General features: G+C 42.3%; 1 protein-coding gene across 1 annotated transcript in view; it reads left to right on the top strand.

The window, feature by feature from the left end:
• The window catches only part of TET2 (tet methylcytosine dioxygenase 2), a 69,917-nt gene extending 58,007 nt beyond the window's left edge, over window positions 1-11,910 (top strand). The window contains exons 7-10 of the mRNA XM_065736525.1: window positions 692-781; window positions 3,394-3,531; window positions 5,513-5,873; window positions 7,149-11,910. Of these exons, the coding sequence (XP_065592597.1) occupies window positions 692-781; window positions 3,394-3,531; window positions 5,513-5,873; window positions 7,149-8,554 (1,995 nt within the window). The 3' untranslated portion in view covers window positions 8,555-11,910. The remainder of the gene's footprint in view (window positions 1-691; window positions 782-3,393; window positions 3,532-5,512; window positions 5,874-7,148) is intronic.
• The last annotated feature ends 12,447 nt before the right edge of the window (window positions 11,911-24,357 follow it).

The following is a 24,357-nucleotide window of genomic DNA, read 5'->3' as shown; positions in this document are numbered from 1 at the left end:
TATCACCTTCACCTGTGCACCCATGGCTAACTTGGTGCTCACCTCAGGTGACCAATCAGTGGTTCAGGTCGTGATTCAGCAGTTCCCATACAGCACGTACCTCTCCTAACAGAAAGAAACATGGTCATACCTATCTCCACAGCACCGACTACTAGACACATCCACAACTTGCGATTGCTTAAGGATTGGAAACTTTTGAAGTCTGAAATGTCACAGTAATTTTAAATTCTTGTATGAAAAGATAATCTAAATGTGTTGAAGTACCGTAATCACAGTGTGCAAAACCCTTAAATTAGACAGATTAACTTGATGGAGCATTCAGATATTATTTCTCTCAAGTTTTCTAAAGAGTATTATTTTCCCAAAACTTCAGTAGAGAAAATAAGGATGGTCATCACGTTTGGACCTAAAACATCTTCATGTTGAAGAATGTGATTCTTTTTAACATAAACCAAAGTAAGATTATAGTATGTGATGTCCTCTTGTGAGGATCACACTACACTATTAGCACATTGCTTTTAAGGTGGTGAAACAATATAATTGAAAAGGAGATTCAGTATAGAGATTGTCTAAACCAGAATGACAATTTTGGCCTTTACACATCTATCACTGTGTTGTAACAAACCTTAATGTTTTTGGTCCCATACATACAGTATGAAATGTCACTGAGCTGTATTTCATCTGCTAACAGGAAGAAAAACTAGAATCCCATTTGCAGAATCTGTCAACCCTGATGGCACCCACCTACAAGAAGCTTGCACCTGATGCATATAACAACCAGGTATAGTGGGGAAGAGGGGAACCAGAGCAGTCACGCAACCTGACTTCTACTACACTTTCCACAGTGCTTCATCTCTGAGCCAAACCATGTATGTACATTTTGCACCAGCATTCCTTTGACACTGGGCTAACTGAAACAAACCAAAGTCCTCAACTCCTCTTAAAACCAGATGAATCTTCACTACTAACTACAGCTGATCTTCTCACCTACATGTAAATGCAACAAGATTACTACTGAGAAGAAATCTTGAGCACTGCAACACAAGGTTTCTGGATACAGAGTAATTCATGAGCCAAACTCTCAAAACAGCCATGAAGATAGTGCAAGGCTGGCAGTAGCATCAGATGGCAGTGCATTATATTGCAGTCGTGTCTTGAAACCAGTTTCAGTTCTGCTCTCCCAAGTAGCAGCTTTCTAAGTGGCCATTACAGATGTGCCTTCAGAACCAAGCTTCATAATGGAGTGCACTCAGCCCTGCATAAGCTCACAAGCTCCTGCACCACCATTCCTGCACATGGAGCTTGTTTATGCAGTGCTCTTTTAGGCAGTATACATAGGTGCTAGCACATTCAAAGCTATATGACATTTCTAGGTGTGGCCGCCTCTCACCTCCATTCATTTACCAAACACCTTCCAGATATTTGCACCAAAATTTGACACCATAGCCTTTGAAATGTGTAATGGTTGGCCTTCATTTCCATTGTTCAGGCTCACCACCATGATGAACATTCACAGAATGTACAGCCTCCAGGCTATCAGCATAATTGCAAACTGTGACACCTTCTTTCTTTTCCATTGACAACATTAAGCCCAGTCAAAACACTTACTTGTGCTGTAGCAATCAGCACAGAACAGATTTTCAGCTGAAATGGAAGCAGTAAGCTATAACAAAACTGTCCATTTTTACCAGCAGTTACAATTACTCCTTTACTGCATATGTAACAGCAATCAGACAAGGTAAGCAGGTTTAGTACAGACTGATGTGATTTCATTTACCTGATCAGATAATGCTTGGAGACTCATTATGGAGGAAATTGTGTCCGTGTGCCCACTAGTTGTGGTTATCTCTCCAAACATCTGAGATATTCTGCAAGAGAAGAAAGGTGGAGGAAGAAGTAAAAATGAGGGAGTGTTGAAAAATACAATGTCTCTTTGCTTGGGCTGCTTTCTTTTCCCATGAAAGTTCTCTAGAAGTTTTCTTCCTATAAACCATGGTTATGCTTGACACTAGTTGACAACACATGCTTTTACAAGTTGCAACTTTTACCTTATATGAGAAGTAACGTGCATGGCCTGGCCTATCTCAGGGGTTCCAGGCAAGACTTAAGTTTGAGGAAAAGCTGAAACAAAGCTGCTGTCAGATCACAGAATCAACCTGGGTTGAAAAAGAACCTCAAAGATCATCTAGATTCAACCCTTCTGCTGTGGACAGGGTCACCAACCACTAGCCCAGGCATGGATGATAAAGGCCTAATTTGTATGGCTGCAGTGAAAGGTGGTGAAAACCAAATGGCCGTAACGCCAATTCAAATTCCCAAATTTATTCTAATCCCAGTCTGGACAATAGCTTGGATTAAACTCTAGAATTGGAAAGTTTTTCCAACTGGACCCAGCAGAACATCTCATAGAACCTTTGCATCAGTACATTTTAAACACCCTTTAATGCTAATCAAATCACAATGCGGGTGACATTTCAAACTGCTCTCCAAAGAAGTTTACACATTTCAAGTTTTGTTTCGATTTTGTTTTTAGATTCCAGTGAAGGGAACATTTCAAATATTAAAACCAAAATTGCTATGAGCAAAGTGGACAGCTGTTTGCTGAACTTGGATCAAGACTTGGCAAAATTTCTAATTTCATATTAACTTAAAATAGGAACCATTAAGGTCCAGCAAGTGTAGTTCTTCCGCATTCACTTGAAGAGTTCAGGTATTTCAGCAAATCATTTTACAAATGGGAGTTTTATTTTTTATTTACTAAATAAGATAGGAAACTGTCATTTGTAAGACTTGATGCTTCATTACCAAGTCCCTTCCTTTTGCATAAGACTTAATGTTGGATAATAAAATCTTTGTAAAGCTCCTTAACAGTGAGTACACATGTAGAAAATACTGTCTTGACTGCATTATCTTTTTAGTCATGGCTTAGAACCTTACTAATGCTAATGAAATTTACTCTTAGTGGGCCAAAATATTACAAATAGAAAAACAAGTTGTTATTTTTCCTGAAGTCATTCTGAAGTCAGTTTTCTCAAGTAATTTTCTTGTAATAGCTTGGTATATTTCCAGGCTGCACCTACATATCACTCTTACAGTGCCAGACCACGCACTGTATTTGTCGCGCAAAAACACAAACTGCTGGCAGGGAATGGGAAGCAATATGGAAGGAAGAGTATTATTGGTCAATTTCACAATCACAGCAGAGTCAGAGCAGGTATTCAAGCAGCAAGGAGCAAAGCAGACGTCATATGAAATTGAAACAGAATTGCTTATTTGCCAAAAGTATGTATGTTACCGCCTCATAGATGTCAGCAGACTCACGTGTTGTTCAGTGTTAAGTCCATGTACTGGGGTAGCGAGGCAGGTTGTGGTGATACCATCATCTCTTCCCAGATCGAGTATGAACACAGAGCACCCGAGTGTCGCCTGGGTTTAAAAGAAGGTCGCCCATTCTCAGGGGTCACTGCCTGCCTGGACTTCTGCGCTCATGCTCACAGAGACTTGCACAATATGCAGAACGGGAGTACACTGGTAAGTCAGTGATTCAATACAGCCTCCTTACTGCAGCAGTCATGTATTTAATTCATTATCTTCAGTCTGTTTAAATTTATAATTGCATAAGGTAGATTGCTAAAAAAAGAAACATTAAGCAGCAGTTGAGCTAACTTACTACCCCCTACATCATTTTTCATTTAATTGATTGAGACTTATGATGTATTAAAGAAAGATTTAATGTAGAACTGGCAAAAGAGAAACCATGGAGACAATGGGAAGAAGGCTCCAGTAGGGCTGAAATGCCTGTTTCATTGTTCCTGGGACAAAATGTTGGATATTTGTCATCTTGATTTTTTTTAATAACTATTTAGGATTATATCTTCTACTACATTTAAGTGGGAAGAAAAATAGTGTGGCCAGCAGGTTGAGGGAAGTGATCTTTCCCCTCTGCCCTGCCCTGGTGAGGCCACACCTGGAGTACTGGGTCCAGTTCTGGGCTCTCCAGTTCAAGAAAGACAGAAGGCTGCTGAAGAGAGCCCAGCGGAGGGCCACAGAAATGACGGGGAGCTGGAGCATCTCACATACAAGGCTGGGTCTGTTCAGCCTGGAGGAGAGAAGACAGAGAGGAACTTATAAAGGCATATAAATATCTAATGGGCAGGAGTCAAGTGGATGATGCCAAGCTCTTTTCAGAGGTGTCCAGGTGCAGGACAAGGGGCAACAGGAACAAACTGGAACAAAGGAAGTTCCATGTGAACATGAGAAAAAACTTGACTTAGGAGGCAACAGAGCACTGGAACAGGCTGCCCACAGACGTTGTGGAGTCTCCTCTGGAGATATTCAAGATCTCCTTGGACATTTTCCTGGGCAGTCTGCTTTAGCAGTGGTTTGCACTCAATGATCCTTCCAATCCCTGCCATTCTATGAATCTGTGAAACAAATGATTTTTTTCCATAACTTTCTTCTAAGCAGAGTTTTTGTTGTTGTGGATTTCATTCCTGCTTGGGATGAGGATGAAGTCTGCAAGCCTGCTATCCTTCATAATGTCCATGCTCACTTTACGCTTTTCCATTCTGAACTCCAGCATTTACAGCAAAGGTTCCACAAAAGATAACAGAAAAACTAGCTGTTTTTCAATGTGTACTGGGTTATTTCTGTTCCCTGCATACTCTCTCTGTGACCATACAGTCAGAGTAAAGACGAGGAAAAAACAAACTTCAGGTCTGAATAATTTTCACTGCCGTGATTTGAAATAATTCACAGTGCAGCTCCTATTACCAAAGAGAGTATCTACTTTCTTTTAATACCAACTAAATTTGCCCTGTTTCCAGGGTCTGACTTAATTGAAAAGTCAGCCACCAACAACAGAATATGTATTTCTAGCTGAGCTTTCTTCCTAGGACTGGCTGAGTCAATTCTTTTACCACAGAGCATGTCTGTATCAGCATCTTTTTCTCCACTGAGATATTCCCAATACCCATTTTAGCTGGAGCTAACACAGTAAGCATGCTATATCACACACGGTGCTAACTTCCCAAAATCTTTATGCAGTATTAACATGACTTGCTGCTTTGCAAATCATCCTAATGGGGCATGAAACACAATGGCAGTATGTTATATGCCCCCCACTACCTCTAATTAGGTAACCTAATTAAGGTATTGTAGTAAAAAAAAAAATCTTCATCTGAGCACAAAGGTTTCACTACTTTAGCTCCCTGCCCATGGTGCTGTGAACCATGCTGTTTCATTTTAGGTGACATGGATCCATAACTACTCATTTCAGCACAGGTACAAGAAATATAGATATTTATACTTTGTGTTTTTATTTACACCGTCCAGCAGAGCAATGGAAGAAAGGAAATTGCAGGCTTCTTGTGATAATGTGTAAATTGCACAAAAAGGAAGCTTACAAGTAATTTGATGCTTACCCTGACAGTGCCAGGGCAAGGTAAAACACATAGGCAACTTCTCAGTCTGGTTTGAGAGAATTACTCTAACAGTTAGTTTTTTCCAACAGGTTTGCACACTAACTAGAGAAGACAATCGTGAAATTGGCCAAACACCTGAAGATGAGCAGCTCCACGTGCTCCCCTTGTACAAAGTCTCTGATGTGGATGAGTTTGGAAGCACTGAAGGCCAGGAGGAGAAGAAGAGGAATGGCAGCATCCAGGTCCTTACCTCCTTTCGCCGCAAAGTAAGGATGTTAGCAGAGCCGGTTAAGACGTGTCGGCAAAGGAAGCTAGAAGCAAAGAAAGCAGCTGCAGAAAAGCTTTCCTCCTTGGAGAACGGGTCTAGCAAAGCTGAAAGAGACAAATCTGCTGCGGCACGCAACAAACAAGGCAACTCTGAGGCAGCAGGCCATGCAAAGCAGCTAGCAGGTAAGCATGTGAATCTGTACAGGGTCTAAGTCAACAATGGTAAGCTTCCTAGAAATTACAACCACTTACAGCAAGCCTCAAGAAAAGCATTTCTTCTCAGAACAAGAACATTTTAAATAAAAAGTGAACAGGATTCTTGAATGTAAACATCAATACTGTATATTTATAAATAGTAGAAGACCAAATTATGGTCTGTTCTGGAGAAGGAAAAAAAAAAAATAAAAAAAAGGATATACCAGAAATCCTTTCTTGTTGGATAGCCACCAAGTCAGGTGCTTCTGCAAACCCTCCTTGCCATCCAGTGTACTGCGGAGTACCCTTAAACCATTATTGGTGCAAGAAGTTATGAAGAGAAGCGTGTGATGTTACTGCCAAAGAGCAAGCTAAACGTCACTCACTGTTGCCACTGTTAAAGGTAACCTCATAATGGGAGTGGATTCTAGCCTAATCTAACCTCTTTAGCAATATTTATATGCTTTGTTTCAAAACCAAAAGCAGAGCGGGTGTTTCCATAGTAGACAAAACTCATTTAACAATTGCTGGCAGTTCTCATCATTAGATTTTAGAATCCTGGGCAAAGGAGTTCGTCGTGACTATTGTTACAGCAAATTCCACCGAGAGGAATAAAGTGATAAAACCAAGGCAACTCAGAAAGTCACTGAGATACCTTTGAATAGAAGTCAGCTGCCCTGTGACCCAAGCTAGGGTTTTAACCATTAAATTATGCCACTGCACTTTAATGAATGATGTATTTTTCCTCGTGTCTTCAGTTAATCTCACTGGTTTCTGAACTGTTATCTCTTTCAGTGAATGTTGCCATTGTTGCTTTTTCACATGAAGCGGGAGACATTTTTTCAGACAGCTCTGTCAATGTAGATGTAGAATAATGTATTTATTTATTCTTGGGGAAAAGAAGGTCACCTTGTGTGGGGCTATTTGTGAGCACTTTGATGCTCCATTTCATGCACTACTTAAATGATGACTCAACTCTTCGGACTTTGTGCATGTGACTCTGAACAGATTGCACGGTCCTCTTTTCCCTGTCACAATTAGCATCTGATCTCACTGGATGCGTGCCAGAAAAAGAAGAGTACCCTTAGTATTTATTTAGCTTCTTAAAGCATGGTATTTGAGATATGAGAAAGAGAACCTCTGTTGACGTATCATATGACACACTTTTCTTAGAAATACCAGCTATATTTATTGAGAAGAGTCTATAAAGTGCACATTTAAAGAAAAAGAAAAAGGCTTGTTTTTTTCTTTTCACATCTACAGATCTTTTGCGTCTTTCAGGACCAGCGACACAACAACAGCAGCCGCATCCACAGCGCACTCTCCCTAACAACCCTCAGTCAAATGCTATTAACACTTACTCGGGTTCAGGTTCTGCAAATCTGTATGTAAGGTTGCCTAATCCAGCCAGTGCTTATCCAAGTTCTTCATACACTTCAGATCCCTATGGAGGGTCTGGTCCCATGAACCTCTACACCACCTCATCACAGCCTGCGGGGTCTTATTTGAATTCTTCCAGTCCCATGAACCCTTATTCGGGATCATTAAGTCAAAATAACCAGTATCCACCCTATCAATGCAATGGAAACATACAGATGGACAACTGCCCCTCTTACTTGGGCTCCTACCCCTCCCAGCATCAGCACATGGACTTGTATAATTGTCAGAGCCAAGACCCCATGTCCAAACTAAGCCTACCACCCATTCAAACATTGTACCAGCATAGGTTTGGGAATAACCAGAGTTTTGGTCCCAAGTACTTGAATTATGGAAACCAAAATATGCAGGTAGACTCTTTCAGTAATTGCACCGTTAGACCAAACGTACACCACGTAGGGTCTTTTTCCTCTTATTCCACCCACGAGGCCGACGGTCATTTTATGGAGGTTGCCTCAAGGTTAAAATCTAATCTGAGTAATCCAAGCATGGACTATGCCTCCATGAATAAAACCACTGATCATCGTCATGTGCAACCCCCTCCACATTTAGCACGTGACTACCATTCTGCTTCGAGCATGCTTAGCGGTCCTCCTAATTTGTTGCATCTCCAAAATAAGGATAGTGAAATGATTTCACACGCAGTAAATGGTTTGTCTAACACGCTTCCAGGTCAGAACCACGATAGGACTACTCCCCAAGGTGGTTTAGATAAAACAGATGTGCTGAATCCCGAAAAAGCTGAGGATCCCGATGAAGTCTGGTCAGATAGTGAACAGAGCTTCCTGGATCCGGAAATCGGAGGAGTGGCAGTTGCTCCATCTCACGGGTCAATTCTCATAGAGTGTGCAAAACGCGAGCTCCACGCAACGACCCCTCTAAAAAACCCCAACAGGAACCATCCCACGAGGATATCCCTTGTCTTTTACCAGCACAAGAGCATGAACGAGCCAAAACACGGGCTGGCTCTGTGGGAGGCAAAGATGGCTGAGAAGGCAAGAGAGAAAGAGGAGGAATGCGAAAAATACGGTCCAGACTACGTGCCTCAGAAATCTTATGGCAAAAAAGCAAAGCGAGAGCCTGCTGAGCCACACGAACCCTCAGAACCAACGTATTTGCGCTTCATCAAGTCTCTTGCACAACGGACACTGTCGGTCACCACAGACTCCACAGTAACTACATCTCCATATGCCTTTACACGGGTTACAGGGCCTTACAACAGATACATCTAACTTCACACCTTAGTTGGTTACCTCATCTGAAAAAACAACTCGTCGGTAGGGTAGTCGTCGCTTAGGTTTCGGGGAAGGCAAGGGTGGAGAAGAAAATGGTGTTTTTATTACACTCATCGGTGGAAAAGGCCTCGGCACACCAGCAAAAAGAGGTCATCTTGCTAGCGCACTTACTTTCCACTGATTTTTAAGTGGTCACAGATGGCATGTAGGAAACAAGACCAAAGCATCCTATGCAAAAACAGAAACAAAACAAAACAAAGTGTTTCACAATTTACATTTGAAAACACTGGCCCCATTGCTGAAAGAGATAATCTGCAAATGGATTTTTTTTTCCTTCTTACAGTTTTGCACATCTGTGACCACTTTTAATGTCATCAAGTTTGCGTAGTCACGGAACAGGAGCAAAAAAGAAAAAAATTCCTAAAAACAAATAAAATAATACTGTAGTATTACAACTGCAGGAATCTTAAAACAACATCTGGTGCTGAATCTACAATGTACTGAAATACTGGAATTACGGCTTTTTAACATGCAGTTTTTACTGTAACCTTATTAGTCTTTTAATTTTATTTAATGAAGTAGATAACGTATAAAACAATGAATAGACAGCAGAACACTGAATTTGTTTGGATATTCTAAAAACCATGGTGCTATCTAAGAGAATGGTGTCTTTATTTTAACAGTCAAACAGTGAATGCCTTTATAACAGTTAAAATGTCAATGATGTATTCAAATGTTCTTCACCAACAGGGAGGACCTTTTCATTCGCGTATGTATTGAATTTACCTGGTGTTAAAATAAGCTTACTTTTTAGCGTATGGGAATTACAAGGACCTCTGGATTTTGCTCATCCAGTCAAGTCCTAGAAAAGGACAATAAAATAGAGAGAGATATTTTTTTTTAAAATGGTGTTTCAAAAGCACTTTGTCTACCTAAGCTTGGCAACTTGATCAATGCTGAGGTACTGAGACATTAAAAAAAAAAGAAGTTTACTTTGATTTTAAAATGCAAAGATAATTTTTTTAAAATAAATTAAAAAAAAGCTTTTAAATACTTTTGTTTTAGCCATGCATCTGCTAGTGGGCTACGTATCCATTTTTTAATACAGTCAGTTATGGTAAAAATGGGGCTTACTGGATATAAGGGAATACTTCAGTACACAAAACCCACGTTTTTCTGGTGCTCATCTCACACAGCTATACTGTAAACTGTTTTCTACAATTACTATGACAAGTTCATTGCTCAAATATGTACAGTTTTAAGGAAAGAATTTTATATTAACCACAGGTAATAATTAGCAGCATGCGACAGACTACAACTAGTTAGCTTGGGCTTCTGCTGTTTTTAAAGATCTGTATGCTCTTCAACTATTGAATGGCAGATTGCTTTTGTGTTGATAATTATGTACATTGTGGTGTAAGTCATTTCTCGGTGCAAGCATCCTCTTTTCCAGGAAGACTGAGCAGACTGATGCCTACACAAGATGAATGAAACAGGGTTAGTTCTGTGTGATTCCGTTGATTAAATAGAAAAAAAAAATAGGCAGCTGGCTTGCTGTGGTGGTTTTAAATCATTAATTTCTATTAAAAAAAAGCAGGAGAGTTGTATAGTAAATTAAATTGTAAACAAGACTTTTTTTAACGCGATGCTTTAGTATTTTAGTACTGTAAAAATATTAAATCTATATATATTTGGGTTTTGAGCTGAATTCACATCATGGTGCTACTCAGCCTGCTACAAATATATCATAATGTGAGCTAAAATACATTAAAAGGTTTGAGTGATGTTCCTACTTGTCATATACCTCAACACTAGTTTGGCAATAGGATATCGAACTGAGTGTGAACGTTTATATATTGTATACCATCTTTTTCCCCCAATAGCCTTTGAAAAAAAAAAAAAGAAAAAACAAAACAAAACAAAAAAAACCTCTCTCAATACTTGACATTTTTGCAAGTATAACTTGAACTTCAGCTTTTTTTTTTTGTTGTTCTAAAAATTCAGGGATATTTCAGCTCATGTTCTCCTATGCCAACGTGTCACCTGTGTGTATGTAAAGCTGTTGTAGGTTAAATATATTATTCTTGGGCTTTTTATTCTCTTTTTTGTTTCCTTTTTTTTTTCCTTCAGGGATTTAACGCTTTTCTTTTGAATCCCTCTTCTAATTTCTCTTGTACATGTATCAATGTAACTAAAACTAATTTTGTAAATTTGTTAGCTCTTTTTATCGCAGTGGGAGCGTTTAAGAGATTTAGAATGTTTTGCCTGTTTCAAACGAATAAACAAAAGAAAGTAGAATGCACTGAGCTGATTAAAGGGAAAAACGTAAGGCAGGGGTTTGGCAAGTGACTGTTTGCTAGAGTTTTTAAAGTCACTCTCTAAAGAAGGCTTCTCAGATACTGTAATGAATGAAAGAGAATATAAAAAGGTACAGTTTGTACAAGGGCTTCCCTAAACACGCAAACCTCCACGTCCCAGATATATCTTGTGCAATATACTGTAAGATTAAGTTCGGTTGAAAGAAATTTTATCTAAGAGAATCACAACCTAATTATGCGAGTAAATCAAAGGAGGCCTTTGGGTTTAATGGTCAAATATTTATTATGGCAATTTTGCTACTTTTTTTTTAATTCTCAGTCTGTGACTTTACTCACCGCATCGAAACAAAAGTTTCACCTTTTTTTAAACTTTTTTTTTAAATGATGGTTATGAGTCAGATTAATTAAATCATTCTGAATCTTCACCCATTGGTGATTTCGTATGATCCATCCAAGCCATTGTAGGCGTTTGGTTAATAGGCCGTGCACCGTCATTTGCCAAACTGCTGGCAGCAAGAGCGGGAAGCTTAGCTGGCAAATCAGTTATGTATTGTAAATACCCAAACTGTAATTTTTGGTGTACAGAACCCTGCCTCAGTTGGAACGAATGACAGAGCAGACATAAAATTGCTTGTATAGGATTATCAGGTTGACTATAGCCATACTTGAAGATACTTCTGAGTGGTGTCAACTTTACTTGAATGAATTTTTCATCTTGATTGACGCACAGTGGTATAAAGTTCACTTCTAAAGCTAGTGGTTAACTTGTGTAGGAAACTTTAGCAGTTTGACACTAAGGTAATGAACTTCTGTGTGCATTTTCTATGCTTATGTTCTTTTTTTTAAAAAAAACCTTTAGTTTCATTCATTTTCATGAAATGTTTGGTATGTCTATAAAAAGAATCTGAGGATGGTTATAAATACTGTAAGTATTGTAATGTAATGCAGGTTATTTTAAAGCTGTTTATTATTATATCATTCCTGATAACGCTGAGATGTGGGTGTTTTTAATAAAATTTATATTTATTTAATGCACTCTAAGTCTGTTTTACAGAACCTTGTCTTTCCCTGCCACTGTTACCAGATAACAGGAGCGTACTGAAACGAAAGCCCTGGTGCCAACCACAGCTCAGGAGCCCCACAGGGAGCGACACTGCTCACAGGGCTGGGGAAGCTGCCAGCCTGGAGAGATTAAAGCAGCACTGTGGGAATCAAGCTGCATACGTCAGCAGTTTAGGAATTGAACACACTGACCGATATATCAGGACAAACCCTTTCCTGAGTGCCAGCAGCAGGAAAGCAGCAAACTCAAACTGCTGAACAAAGCAGCAGACACCACATGAATTCAGCCACCTCCACCCAAAAAGCTTAAATGAAATGCATCATTAGAGAGCATCAAACAGGAGGCCTGGGCACCATGCTTACTCCTAGTCACACTTTGACTCGTGCCTCCTGGCTTCCCCTCCTTGCATTTGTAGACACAGAGGAACGTGGCACATTCACTGCTGGAATTTCCCTGCTGCTCCAATAAGAGCCACAAATGCACACCCAGCCGAGGGCAGAGGCAGGGCAAGGGCAAGTTGGCTTTGCCAGGTGGGTCGGCACACTTCTCTCTACCCCTTACACATTTTTTAATTTCAAATTACTCTATAAAACAGTAGGATGCTCTAGAGGAAGGTATAAGGAACAACTAAACAATAGAAGCGTAACTCACGTATAATCTAAATCAAACAATCTAGAAAAATAGCGGAAGCAGTCAGAAAGAGTCTTAATTAACAGGGAGACATACTGCTCTTGTGGGGGCTAGATGAAAGCATATTTCCTTGGTCCCTTATTTAACCTTCAAGGGATATTGCGACAGAAGCCCGAAACATTCTCTCCTGTGGCAAGAGAAATCACTCTCTGTGGCTGCTCAATGTTGCTGCGGCAATCAGTACTGTAATGCTTTTCAAGCTTTTTGTCAACCCTGCTTTACCCCATCCATCAATGCCACACAGCTCAGAAAGCCTCCCTGCTCCATGCGTTTTATATGGCTAAGTGTTTTAGAGAACCAGAGATTTAATACTCCAAAGAGCAGCAATGTTTGCCCCTTGCTCTTGTAGCGTTCCCAGATGGGAACACCATGATGCAAGCTAACCCACTGCAGCAGCCAAGAGTTTCTCTTTTCCACGTGCAGGTGCACCGTAATGCCCCAAACAGCTGCACCAGCTCTGATAAAGGTCCATCACCCTGGTATCCTGACCAGGAAGAAGTCCCACTGACATTCCCATTGACTGACTTTTAACATAAGCAGCTCTCCTTGGTGCAGTGCCTCACTGACCTCACTTTGGAGGTGCTGCTAACAGAGCAGCCCTCCCTTGTAAGCCAGCAGTGTGCTCCCAGCCAAGGCTGAGCACAACCTGCAAGGCAGGGACTGTGTTAACTTCCACGCTGTGCAACAGCTGCCACGTGCCAGACTCAATGAAGCTTGCTGATAGGTAGACATCACATCTCAGCAATGACTTAATCATCTGCTATCTAACTGGCAAAGTATTTTCTTCCAGAAGAAAATGCACTTGTCAAATTCCTGCCACATGCAACTTTGTTTACCTGAGGCAGACCTAACCAACAATTTGAAGGCATGCAGCAGCCAACCACTTTGTCTCAGAGGACTGGCAGCTTCAGCCCCCTCCTGCGATGAGTTAGTGACAGCCCTCCCCCCATCACTCCACACAAGACATATTGTTGCTCAGCTTATGTATTAAGTGGGTCCCTTTACTTTAACCTGTGAATGATTCTCTAAGCTAGTTTTATTTGGGCAAATATTGTACTGGAAGCAATTCTTGCAGAGCTTACAGAGGAGTCAATCCACTCTGTGTTTCACTTGCCGGACCTCTGACCTGCAAGGGGAGTAACGACTCCATATGAAGTCAGCATAGAAAGCTCTGCTGATTAATCCTTCTGTTTAGAGGGAAAAGCAAACTCATGCTGGGGCAAGAAAGCAAGCAGGAAGTGTGGAGAGGTCTGTTAAAGATCTACCACCCTTCCTGATCAGAGAAACCTGGGGCTTGAAGCTGCACACTCTGGCCATTCTCCTTTCAGATGTAGGAAAAATAGTACCACTATTTTTCCCCAACAGCATTTTCCCCTTAGGTGAGTGCTTTGAGTGATGACAACACCGATATTCAGGTCCTCTCTGCCTGAGCTAAATCAGAGCATCACCTTCCAGGATGCAAAAGCCTTACAACACCCTGGGGGACATGCAGGCACATCATTCCCCTCCTTCCACATCCTAAAATACTTCAAATCACTGTGTGACAGAGCAGGGTGAGGGAGAGCCTGCTGTTTCTCTGCACTTTACAGATGGGGTTTAATCCTCAGCAAACAAACATTGCTGCTGGAGGAGGCAGTGAGAGGGCTTCATTTTTGCCTTCCCAATCCAGCCAAGTTCATCAATGTGAGCCTGACTCTCCCACTCCAGGTTTGCTGCATCTAGCACATTAAACAGTTCATCTCCATAGTACATTACAGGAGGAAAACCATCACAGGGTAGGTACGCTTCCTTCTTATGTTGTGGAAGCATTACTTGCACTCATAAGTCACTGCAGAAAACGGAGCCCACTGTCTGGCAGTAACAGCTTGCAATTGTGCTTTGGCTTTCTTTCAGCTTGCATCGCATTAGCGAGAGGAACCTCATCGGATTTTCAGGCATAATCATCCCCCTCTTATTTTTCTGCTCCTGTTGTGATTATTTGTAGAAATGACAGCACCATTATCTGCCTGTATGTAAGCCTTCACACAGACCACTTTGGTAAAGAGATTTAACTGGAGGGGATGGCTTGAAGTGCAGTCTGCTCTGAAAAGGGATGGGGAAAGTGGCATCCTGGGGCTCCTAGGCTGCATCTCAATTATTGACGTAGCTAACATGCCTCATTTAGGAGGAGGTGGCATTTCCCTGTCTCTCCCACTCCAAACACAGACAGCAGCTTTCCTGTGAGCAGCCCTTCTCCCCAGCTGCTCAGTCCTAGCTCTATTGACATTTGCACGGATATAAAGTCGGTCAGACGGCAGGAATTTGGGCCTAATTAATGGGAGCAAATGGTTTGCTATAAACAGAGGAAGAGTTGGCGTGGGGGCAGGTGACAGATGTCCAGCAAAGGGAAAACATCTATTAGCTGTTCCCTCCACTGCCACCCCCAGCACATTTGTTTTGCATGACAGCCTTTCAGCCCCAGTTTAAAGTACCCAGACTATGTTACACCCCTATTGGAGAACATCTGCAGCACCCCCACAGCCTTCCTAAGGCAGAATGGCAGAACACTGAAAGGACCCGTATAAGGAAGAATTTTTAAAGCTTTGAATTCCTGACGAGCAGACAAGCTTAAGTGTCTTATAATTGGTAACCCTGGAAAATCTCTCCCCTCTGCACACTGCTCTGCTGTTAGCACTCCCCATACTAGAAGCATGCCTTTTGTCAGAGGGCTGCAGTTTGCAGGCGTCTGTCCTCTCAGCTCTTTCTTCAGGTGAAAATAACTGCTCTTATGCACCAAAGCACACAAATGTCTCTGGCACAGGATGCAAAAAAAGAGTAGCCCATTTCCACTCTGACCCATGCCTTCCATGGTACCCTCAGGCAAGCTGTGCGAGTTCCCTAGCTGGGTTGTTCCGGGCAAGACAGGGACTGAGGCCATCACACAGCAGTCCCACAGAAGAAACCAGCCTCTCTTCTGCCCAGAAGCCTGGGAAGAAATACCAACCAGTCCAACAGCAGCACAGCAGGAACTCACCTGCATCAGGACCACAACTGCTATGAGGAGGTATGCCCCTCCCACAGGGCAACCGAAAGTGCATGGGAAATGCTCTCTTGTTGCACATTTATACACAGTAATGTGCTCCAGAACTACTTGCACACATAACTAAGTATCCAGTAGCTGACATTTAAGCAGTTGAGAATATTAGAAGCTGTTTTCTTGCTGGAAGAAGTTCACTGCTTGTCAATACTCACCAGCTACACATGGCTGTTAGGTTTTCCTGTAGGTAGATCTCTACAGTATAACACATGAACTTTCACACAAGGAAAACCACTGCCCTCTTTCAGAAGAGTGTCAGTAGTATAGCTTGGCTTGCAAAAACAAACCAAAGATAAGTGCTGTTTGATGCCTGCCCACCACTTACTGCTGCAGCAGAGACTAAGCAGCGAGCAGACACCATCTGATCCAAGGGGGGGGGGGGGGGGGGAGGGCTGCTGCCAGAGTCCATTCCCAAACAGAGCTCTTGCTTGTTCTGTTAACGCTGATCAATCAGTTACAGCTAAGGAGAAACATTATTCATCACACATGACCCCTTGCTACACAGACTGGAAAGATCTTCTGCCCACCAAACTTGCAAATGTTTTCCAAAAAATCAACCAGGTTCCTTTTGGGAAGCACTGTCACTCAGATGTAAGCCTTTGGGACAAGAGGTGGGGGAGACAGTCCAAGACATCACCGTCCTGCTGGAGGATGGAGATTGCTCCTGACAATTTAAGTGACAGTAATATATTGGCTTTACCAGATGGAGAAAACTATGCCTAAGGGGAAACTTGACTTTGTAGAAAGCTCTGTTGCCTGTGCTATTTCTGCTTATGGACACGATCTTAATATTAAATAGCACACAAAAGTCAGAGCTCAGTGACAGTGCTTGACCCCAGCCTTCCTCTTCACAGGCAGGCACCTTCCCCACTAGGCTCTCCCCTCCTCCAGCTAAGCTTTAAAAATGGCCAGAGATGTGATGCTTATTGAAAAGTCAGTTCTCCTGAACAATGAGCACGTTTTGATCAGAAGTTGGGCATGGGAACGCTTTGTTTCAGGGTCAGGTCACACTTCTTTATGAGCCATCCAGAGGGACTCCTGAGCTGTCCAGGGAAAGAATGAAAGCAAGATCTATTTGCCTGTAGACGTCAGAGACATATCACCTCCAGGGGCAACTGAACAGGGAACACACAGACAGCAGTTATGGACTTGAGCACCTAAACTCTGCTTAGAACCTGCTTAAGGTACTTTGTTCTGTTACTGGTCACGGTTCCCTTGTATGAGTCTGCTCTGAGCCAGACAGGAAGGTTACAGCAACAAACACATTAACAATTTAGGTGTTCAGAAGCTATGGTAATAGGGCCTGAAGTGCATATACTCGAGCTGAGAGAGCTCACCCGCTCTTCTCTGTTTATGTCACTGTCCTTCCTTCCTTCTTTACGCTTCCAGCCCTGATGAGATTAGCCCTGTTAGAACACTTGGCTTTTCTGCTGCTTTCCTTTAGAAACAACTCCTGTTGGAGAACCTTTCCATTGTCAATCTGCAGTTTATAAAAGAAAAGAAAGGGATGAGAAAGAAAGAAGGAAAGACAGCTTTCTATAAAGCCTTGCAGTTCATGTGGCCCATCTCAAAGCAGGTATAGATGAGAAAAGCTGCTCAGCATGCGTGGAAAATTGTTTTACTAAATGTGGAAGGCAAAGCATTGATTCAATCTCGTGGACACGAGAAGTCAAAATTGCACAGTTGCCATTAATGCTCTTGCTGCTGTGAAGTCTGAAAAGGAGTGGAACGGCCACTCAGAGGACAACAGAAAGGCAATGAAGGAAGCCAAAATTACTCCTCTGAATTTCCTCTCTCTGCTGCTGTAATTGGGCACCCTAAGGTATTCTCTTCTCAGCCACAATAGTGAGCAGTCAAACGTGTTACTGCATACATAGTAGGCAGCAGAGAACTGACAACCAGGGCAACTTTCTCCATTGATTTTTCATAACATGATCGATAAAATATTTCATTACGACCCATACAATCCAATTTGCATCATCAGGAGACAAGAAAGATGCTGTCATGTCTATGACTTTTTTTTGTTTTAAATAAAAACCCCAGAGATGTAGATCTTCTGACTGCTTCCCCTCCTTCCCCCCTCCCCCAGAAGACATCCATACAGAATGATTTATTTCTTGATTCCAATCATATTGTATCAGCTACTGGATGGCTACAAAAAAAACAAACAACCACAACACACCACACTGGTCAGAAGCCAGTGCTTTCTGCTCCAAGGCACTCTCATCTGCAAGGGGTACAGTAATTTGAAGCAAAGATACTTAAATTCTCTTCCTTTAGTTCACCTCCATAAGTGTGAAAAGCAAATCCCCACTCTTTTTATACCCCTCCCCCATCACTAGGCTCTAAGAGAAAGAATGAAGCAGTATCTTGCCGTTCATAGAAAGTACGTGGCCACACATGCTACAAACTCTTGGAGCCATGCAAGTTGCTCCAAGTGCACAGCTTGAAACCTTTTAAAGACACCTGATGATTAGAATACAGACAGGCACTTCAGCTTCTTTTAATGTCTCCCATTAACTATCCACCACTCAGCTCTCCACTTTGAAGAGCTGGAGCACACACTGACTGTAGATCAGGCTACACAAACACCTACTTCAATACTTACAAAAACATCTCCTTTTCCATCCCCTCCCCACCTCCCACAATTACAGATTTACAGACACAGCACGTTTACGTAGTTTTTGAGTGAGTCCAAAATAGCCTATGGCACACCGCAAAACCTGAAATATAAGTAGCACAGATACACAGAGTTTATGAAATGCACGATTTTTCCTATATAAGTGGAGCCTTGCTGACAAGGCCCAGCTCACAATACAAAAGCTACTTAACAGTGCTGCACTGATCCTCTCACCCTTTCATAATGCCGCAGCCCTTCAGATCTCCAGAGGTTCTTCCCAAAAAGCAAGACAAATTTCTGGAGCACTAAGACTACAATAGACTCTAGCTTGCATAAACGCTCCCCAAAAGCCAACACTGCTGTTCTGCAGAGTACAGAATAATTGTGAAGGTATAAGAAATTACACAGCAATGACTAAAGTGCTTTCACTCTCACCTATTTGATAGAAACAAGACAGCAATTATACAATTTTGGCTGAACTCCAGCCTGGCCAAATACACTTTTTACTAAACGAGGCACAGAAGCTATACTCAACAAGAAGCACCATCATGCAACTGCTAGCAATTAAACTAAGACATGGCCTGGGAAACTCTGAACACATCATATGTGACAGAGGAAAGGTTGGCTTGAGAGTGAGTAAGGCTTTACCTCATTCAGTCTCCTCCTTAAAAGGAAAAAAAGCAAGCTGTGAAAATCAGCATAATCCCAGCATAATGCAGAAGGAGAGGAAGGACAGTGAAAAGAGGGATTGCAACACTTCCTTGCTGCTGGTATGATTTTACAGGCAACAGTTGCAACACTGAAGGAAGTCAGGTCAAGACAAAGGGATCACTTACAAAGTGACGGTAATCTACTAAGGGCCAAGTTTCCCTTTGCTAACAGGGGCCTCCACCTGATAGGCTCTGCAAGCAGGGACCTGAATGCAAACCCAACAGAAAAAGCTACTGACAGAACATGCCCTCTGAACAGAGCACGGGGACTCTGGTGTCAAGTGAATCCACAGCAACTGCAGCAACTCCTCCACAATCTTAGCACCTTAAACCTTACCTCAATCTGTCTGCAGCTTTCCAGTAGCCATCACACCTCCTCAGTGGCCTCCGCTCCACTCCTCTAATGGGCTCATCACCCTAATTGACTGAACTACAACATCAACCAGACAAATAAATCTTTGAGAGGAAAAAAGGTGTAATGCACATTTTTTAGGAGTGTACTATTTATCGCTGTCATTTTTGTTCAGCAATAAATTAATTTGAAATCTTGCTCTGAATGCTCTTCTGCTTGTGCCTTTATGGTATTTCACTGCTGTGAAGCTTCATTACTATGATCACCTATACTAATTCCAGAAAACAGAGAAAAATGCCTTCTGCCATCAACAGATGCTCACACATGACTCCAGAAGGGAGCATCCCACATGAGTTTGCAGCCACAGACATGGAACCCTTAGCACCCGTGATTTCTGATCTTCTGAAAGTGTTGCAAACCATATCTACAGTCTCATCCTTCCTATTCCCTCTCTTCATAGCAATTCAATTACCAGTCTTCCATATGTATGAAGAGAATAGCTGGAACCCATAAAGAAATTAACATAAATGCTTTCCTAATGAAATGGCTGAGAATGGAAATGGCCCTTTTGTCAATTTCATTAAGAGAAGCATAAAAAGAGAAACACTGAGGACCTTCATCCACTTTCTTTTCCAAGTAGCAAAGCAATCGACATATCAGCCACACCAGCTCTAACTGCTGTCATAGGAGAGCCACACCCAAACTGCAGGGTTTTCCCATCTGATTTTAAGGCACCTTGGAAATTAGAAAGTAAGAAAGGAGCTGAGGATGACTAATTCCCTCAGGCTGGAAGATGGCATGATGACGGGATCACTAATAAAAACAAATTACAGCCAGGAAGTCTAGGGGAAAAAAAAAAAGAAGTATAACACTTAAAGGTAACAAGCAAACAAGAGGTGAGGACAGCCCGGAAGCAAATGCCAGTATAGAAGTCACTCTCGCTCCTTTTCAGCATCTTTCTCAGTAACACAAGTACATCTGTGTAACAAAGAGGCATCTTGTCAAACGGCCTGACTAACTCTGAATACAGTCAGCGTGCAAGTTGATCTATTTGATTGGTAAACAGTAAGTTGTCTAACTAGGTTCTAACTAGGTTAATGACCACCTAGTTCTTCCACCTGCCTCATGCCATCCTTGCCCATAACATATTCATTCCCACTGAGGTGCCCAGCCAGGCAACCTCAGCTAATTATCAATCCTAAAGCTCCATCCAGCACAGCTATTTGGAGCCAAGTCCTACTTGAAACTGTTACGCTTCTGAAATGGCTTGCTGCTTATCAGCCACAGGGAGAGGTTTCACACTGCAAAGTAAACACTTGCAAGCTCCACAGGAAAAAAGCAAAAGCTAAGATTTCTTGCTTTGATGTACAAAAAGCTTTAGCAATGTGAGTAAACAGAGAGGAATGTCAGTAACAGCCCATTAGTAAACCAATTCACACTTCCTAGCTGGAACTCAGCCTCTTAGAATTAGTAAAATCTAGTTGAAACATTTCCAGATGCAAACAATTCTTCCTTTGCTTAACGTCTTTCTTCAGTAACCCAGGATAAAGCAGTCCCATTCCTCTCAACAAGAAGTTTTACCTGTTTGCTAGGGCCCCAAGCCACTAACCTGGCTTAGACATCCAGCCCCCCACGCTCAGCTGTGTCTTTGCTTCTAAAGTGTGTTAATTGTTACACTAACAAACAGTCAATGGTTCACTATGAATCTGGACAATATCTATCTAATATCTCAATAGCGTGCGAGCATTTACTCTTAGCCCGAGAACTGCATAGTGCAGGAACAGGTGCCACACATCAAGACAGTTCTGTTTCCACTAATACCACACAGGTCCTTTACTTATTCATGGCATGTCTCGAGAACCCTATTTTGCAGCCTTGCTTTCATTATCCTGCCACGCAAAAATGTTACACACCCCATATCTCATGCACAGCTCTGCTTATGGAACACCTTCAGGCTGGGAGCCAGGGACACGAGATTAAAGATACCCTCCTCTCTCTCAGGTTATCACAGGCTGTGCACTCAAAGAGCATGCATATTTATACCACAGGATGCAGCAGCACAACTCAGAGTGCTTTTTCTACTTTTAACTGGATTATTTTCATATAAACATTAACTTTTAAGTCTTACAGTGAAAACAAACAAGAAGAAAATGCCACCATCCCCTGAACGTTTTCAGATACCCTATTACACCATGCATTCACACAAGTTTCACTGGTTTATTTCCTGGCAGGGCTGATGCTGACAGCATTCAACTTGGCTCAGAGAGGCTCAGCACTGTAGCACCTTATTAGACCACCAGGCTCTGAGCAGGATGGGGCACTGCGTTAATACAACCACTGCACTAACCCAAAACCCAGGGGCACGCAGGAAGCTCAACAGACTATGATGCAGGGGTGTATAGACAACACAGCCTGGGACTCTTAGCAGAGCTCCTAAGCTTGCCCTGGGCCTTTGATAGGCATGGAGGTCAGGAATCCAAACCTTGAGTCCAAGGAAGAACTCTGTATCCTCACCGACACCTAACATCATAATCACCCTTCTCTGATGAAGCCCTGCCTTTCAGTCCTGCTGGGCACTGTCGAGGCACAGCTGCCACTTCGTGGAGGGAATTACAACTTGATAGTACCACAGCAGCCATCTTTGAGATGGGCAGGGTGGGAGAACTACAGCCCTGTTAAATCCTTCCTGATCACTATCAGACAAAACAGCACATACTCAGAGCAGCAAACACAACAGGAGAGGGGAAAAGGCAACTAAAAGACAGCTGTTAGTCTCCTCAAGCACACATTTACACTTCTGCACTTTGAGATTTCTTCCCAGCTAAGTCTCTTCATGCTTTCCAGACTTGTTGGTAATTGAACCATCCCCTTCTTAAAGGAAGCCTTACCCCAGCTGATTTGAGACCTTTACAAACTGCAACATATTCAAAATTACTAAAAAAAAGCCAAATTACAAAACCAAACTCACCTTATTAACTCATTTTCTCCCGAAGTCTACTAAAATCTATTTTCGGGAGAGCGTTCCTCTCCTTTGCCTTTGTTTTACAACCTAACATCACTGACTGCTGACCTCTGCAGCCCAGCCAGGGCACTCTGGGAAGGGAAAATCCTACACCTGTAGCAGCCCCCACCCTAATTGGAATTAGTGCCAGTCCCACCCACCCTGCTCAGCTGTGTGCACCCTCAAGCCAGTGTAGGAGAGCAGGCCCCCAGGTGCATGCATCACTAGAAAGTGCAGTAGTATAGTACTGTACTACTGTGTCAAAGCCTGAGAGGTACCATTTGGATGATTTTGATTTCTACCTATAAACTGAAATACTGTGCCCTTAAAAAATTCTGTCTTGTAAGCATGCCGATTTACCTTAAAAAGGTGGAAATGACCAAACCTGCTTTTGCATTCCTCCCAGTTAATTGGATATAACTGGGTGGGGAGGAAGGGAACCCTTCCCACTGGTTTGGTTGCTTTCTTTGCGATGTTGTAATTAAGATTTTCTCTGACACTACAGAACCCATCCATCCCTTGCTCAATAGCAAACTCCCATTTCTATACTCCAGGCTGTTTCTGTATAGTTCTGCAGCAGGTTGTCTGAGATTTCTGTCTTGGGTGCAGAAGCACAATTAGGTTAATTATGAGAGAAAAAAATATAATAGACACTGAAGTTCTTTTCCCTAATCAGCTCTAGGTCAAAGCTCTACTTGCAGCTAACAAGGAAATAATCTATTAATGGATCCATATCAGGAACCAGCATAGCCACAGCAGTACAAACGTGGAAAGCCATAATTTGCAGCAAATGCAGCTTTGCTTTTTGGAGAGGTGGGGAAGAAACCCTTGCACAGATGGAAATGATGACTTACAGGTGCACTAATAGCAGCCTGCAGTGCAGGTGGGACACAGGGTCTGACATTATGTTAGCTCCTTTAATTCTGTCTGTTTTAACTGTCAAAATTATACAGAAATGGTGGGGTGGGGGGAGCTAATGCATATTTGATATGCACACTACTGTGATGAAGGTTTGGGAAGAAAATAGTATCAAATGTACTTTTTCCCTGTGAAGGAATACACTATTCCTCAGAACAATGAGGTGTTAATGCACCCTAAGGAACAAACAATTCATGGACCTAGGTTTTCTGCAACAGCAGGGCTGCACAGAAACACTTAATAATTTTAGCCTCACATTTTGTAGCAGAAGCAATAGCTGTGCATTAAGCAAGAAGGTTCCCCGTGCAAAGTACAGGAAAGGGGTTGATGCTTCAGAGAGAGATCCATGCAAAACAGCTGGGTGCATGGTGAGCTGCCCTGCCTCCAGCTTTGGTCTGATGAAGGCAGCATCTTTACTACACAGTATGGCCAGAGGAAGCAACAGTTTCCTTGCCCTTCCTTAGCAGTTAGAGCACCCATTCAGGATGTGAGAATTAGACATAGCTCCCTTCCTACTTGCTGGGACCCAGATCTGCTTGTTCTGCTTCACAGGGGCTGAATTTCCACTGAAATGAGAAGCCTGAAAACTTCAACACAGGTCAAACATACCAGTGTGCTAAAAGACAGCTTAGAAAGCTGCCTGAACCAAGGGCAGCATGGAGAACAGCCCACAGTTCAGGTGAGAAGGATATTCCTTGCCACTTCACCCTGAAGGAGCATAACCTGAGAATGCCACTAGTGGAACAACAGTGTCTGGGCCATTAAGTGTGAAAACCTAGCATCAAACAGTCTACACATCTAGATGGTCACGACTTTGCTGAATCATGGCTGTACTGGTCCTTCCTGCAGCCCAGTGCTCCAAGCAGAGAGCAGGGAGAGACAGCAGCTCTGGTCTACCATAATCAGACTCAGTGGGACAGTGCCCAAATGCAGTGCTTCTCAACAACTGAGAAATAAAAAAATCAAAGGGTTATTTGCTCTTTTTGGAAACCAAATGAACAATATTCAAGGCCATGCTCACTGCCCTGTTACTCACTTAGATTTCTCATCAA

Source organism: Cyrtonyx montezumae, unplaced genomic scaffold (genome assembly GCF_038088225.1).
Source record: "Cyrtonyx montezumae isolate F1298 unplaced genomic scaffold, pur_monq_1.0 scaffold_2, whole genome shotgun sequence".
Taxonomy (NCBI): domain Eukaryota; kingdom Metazoa; phylum Chordata; class Aves; order Galliformes; family Odontophoridae; genus Cyrtonyx; species Cyrtonyx montezumae.
Note: the sequence above shows the minus strand (reverse complement) of the source record. Positions and strands in the feature narration are given on the sequence as shown.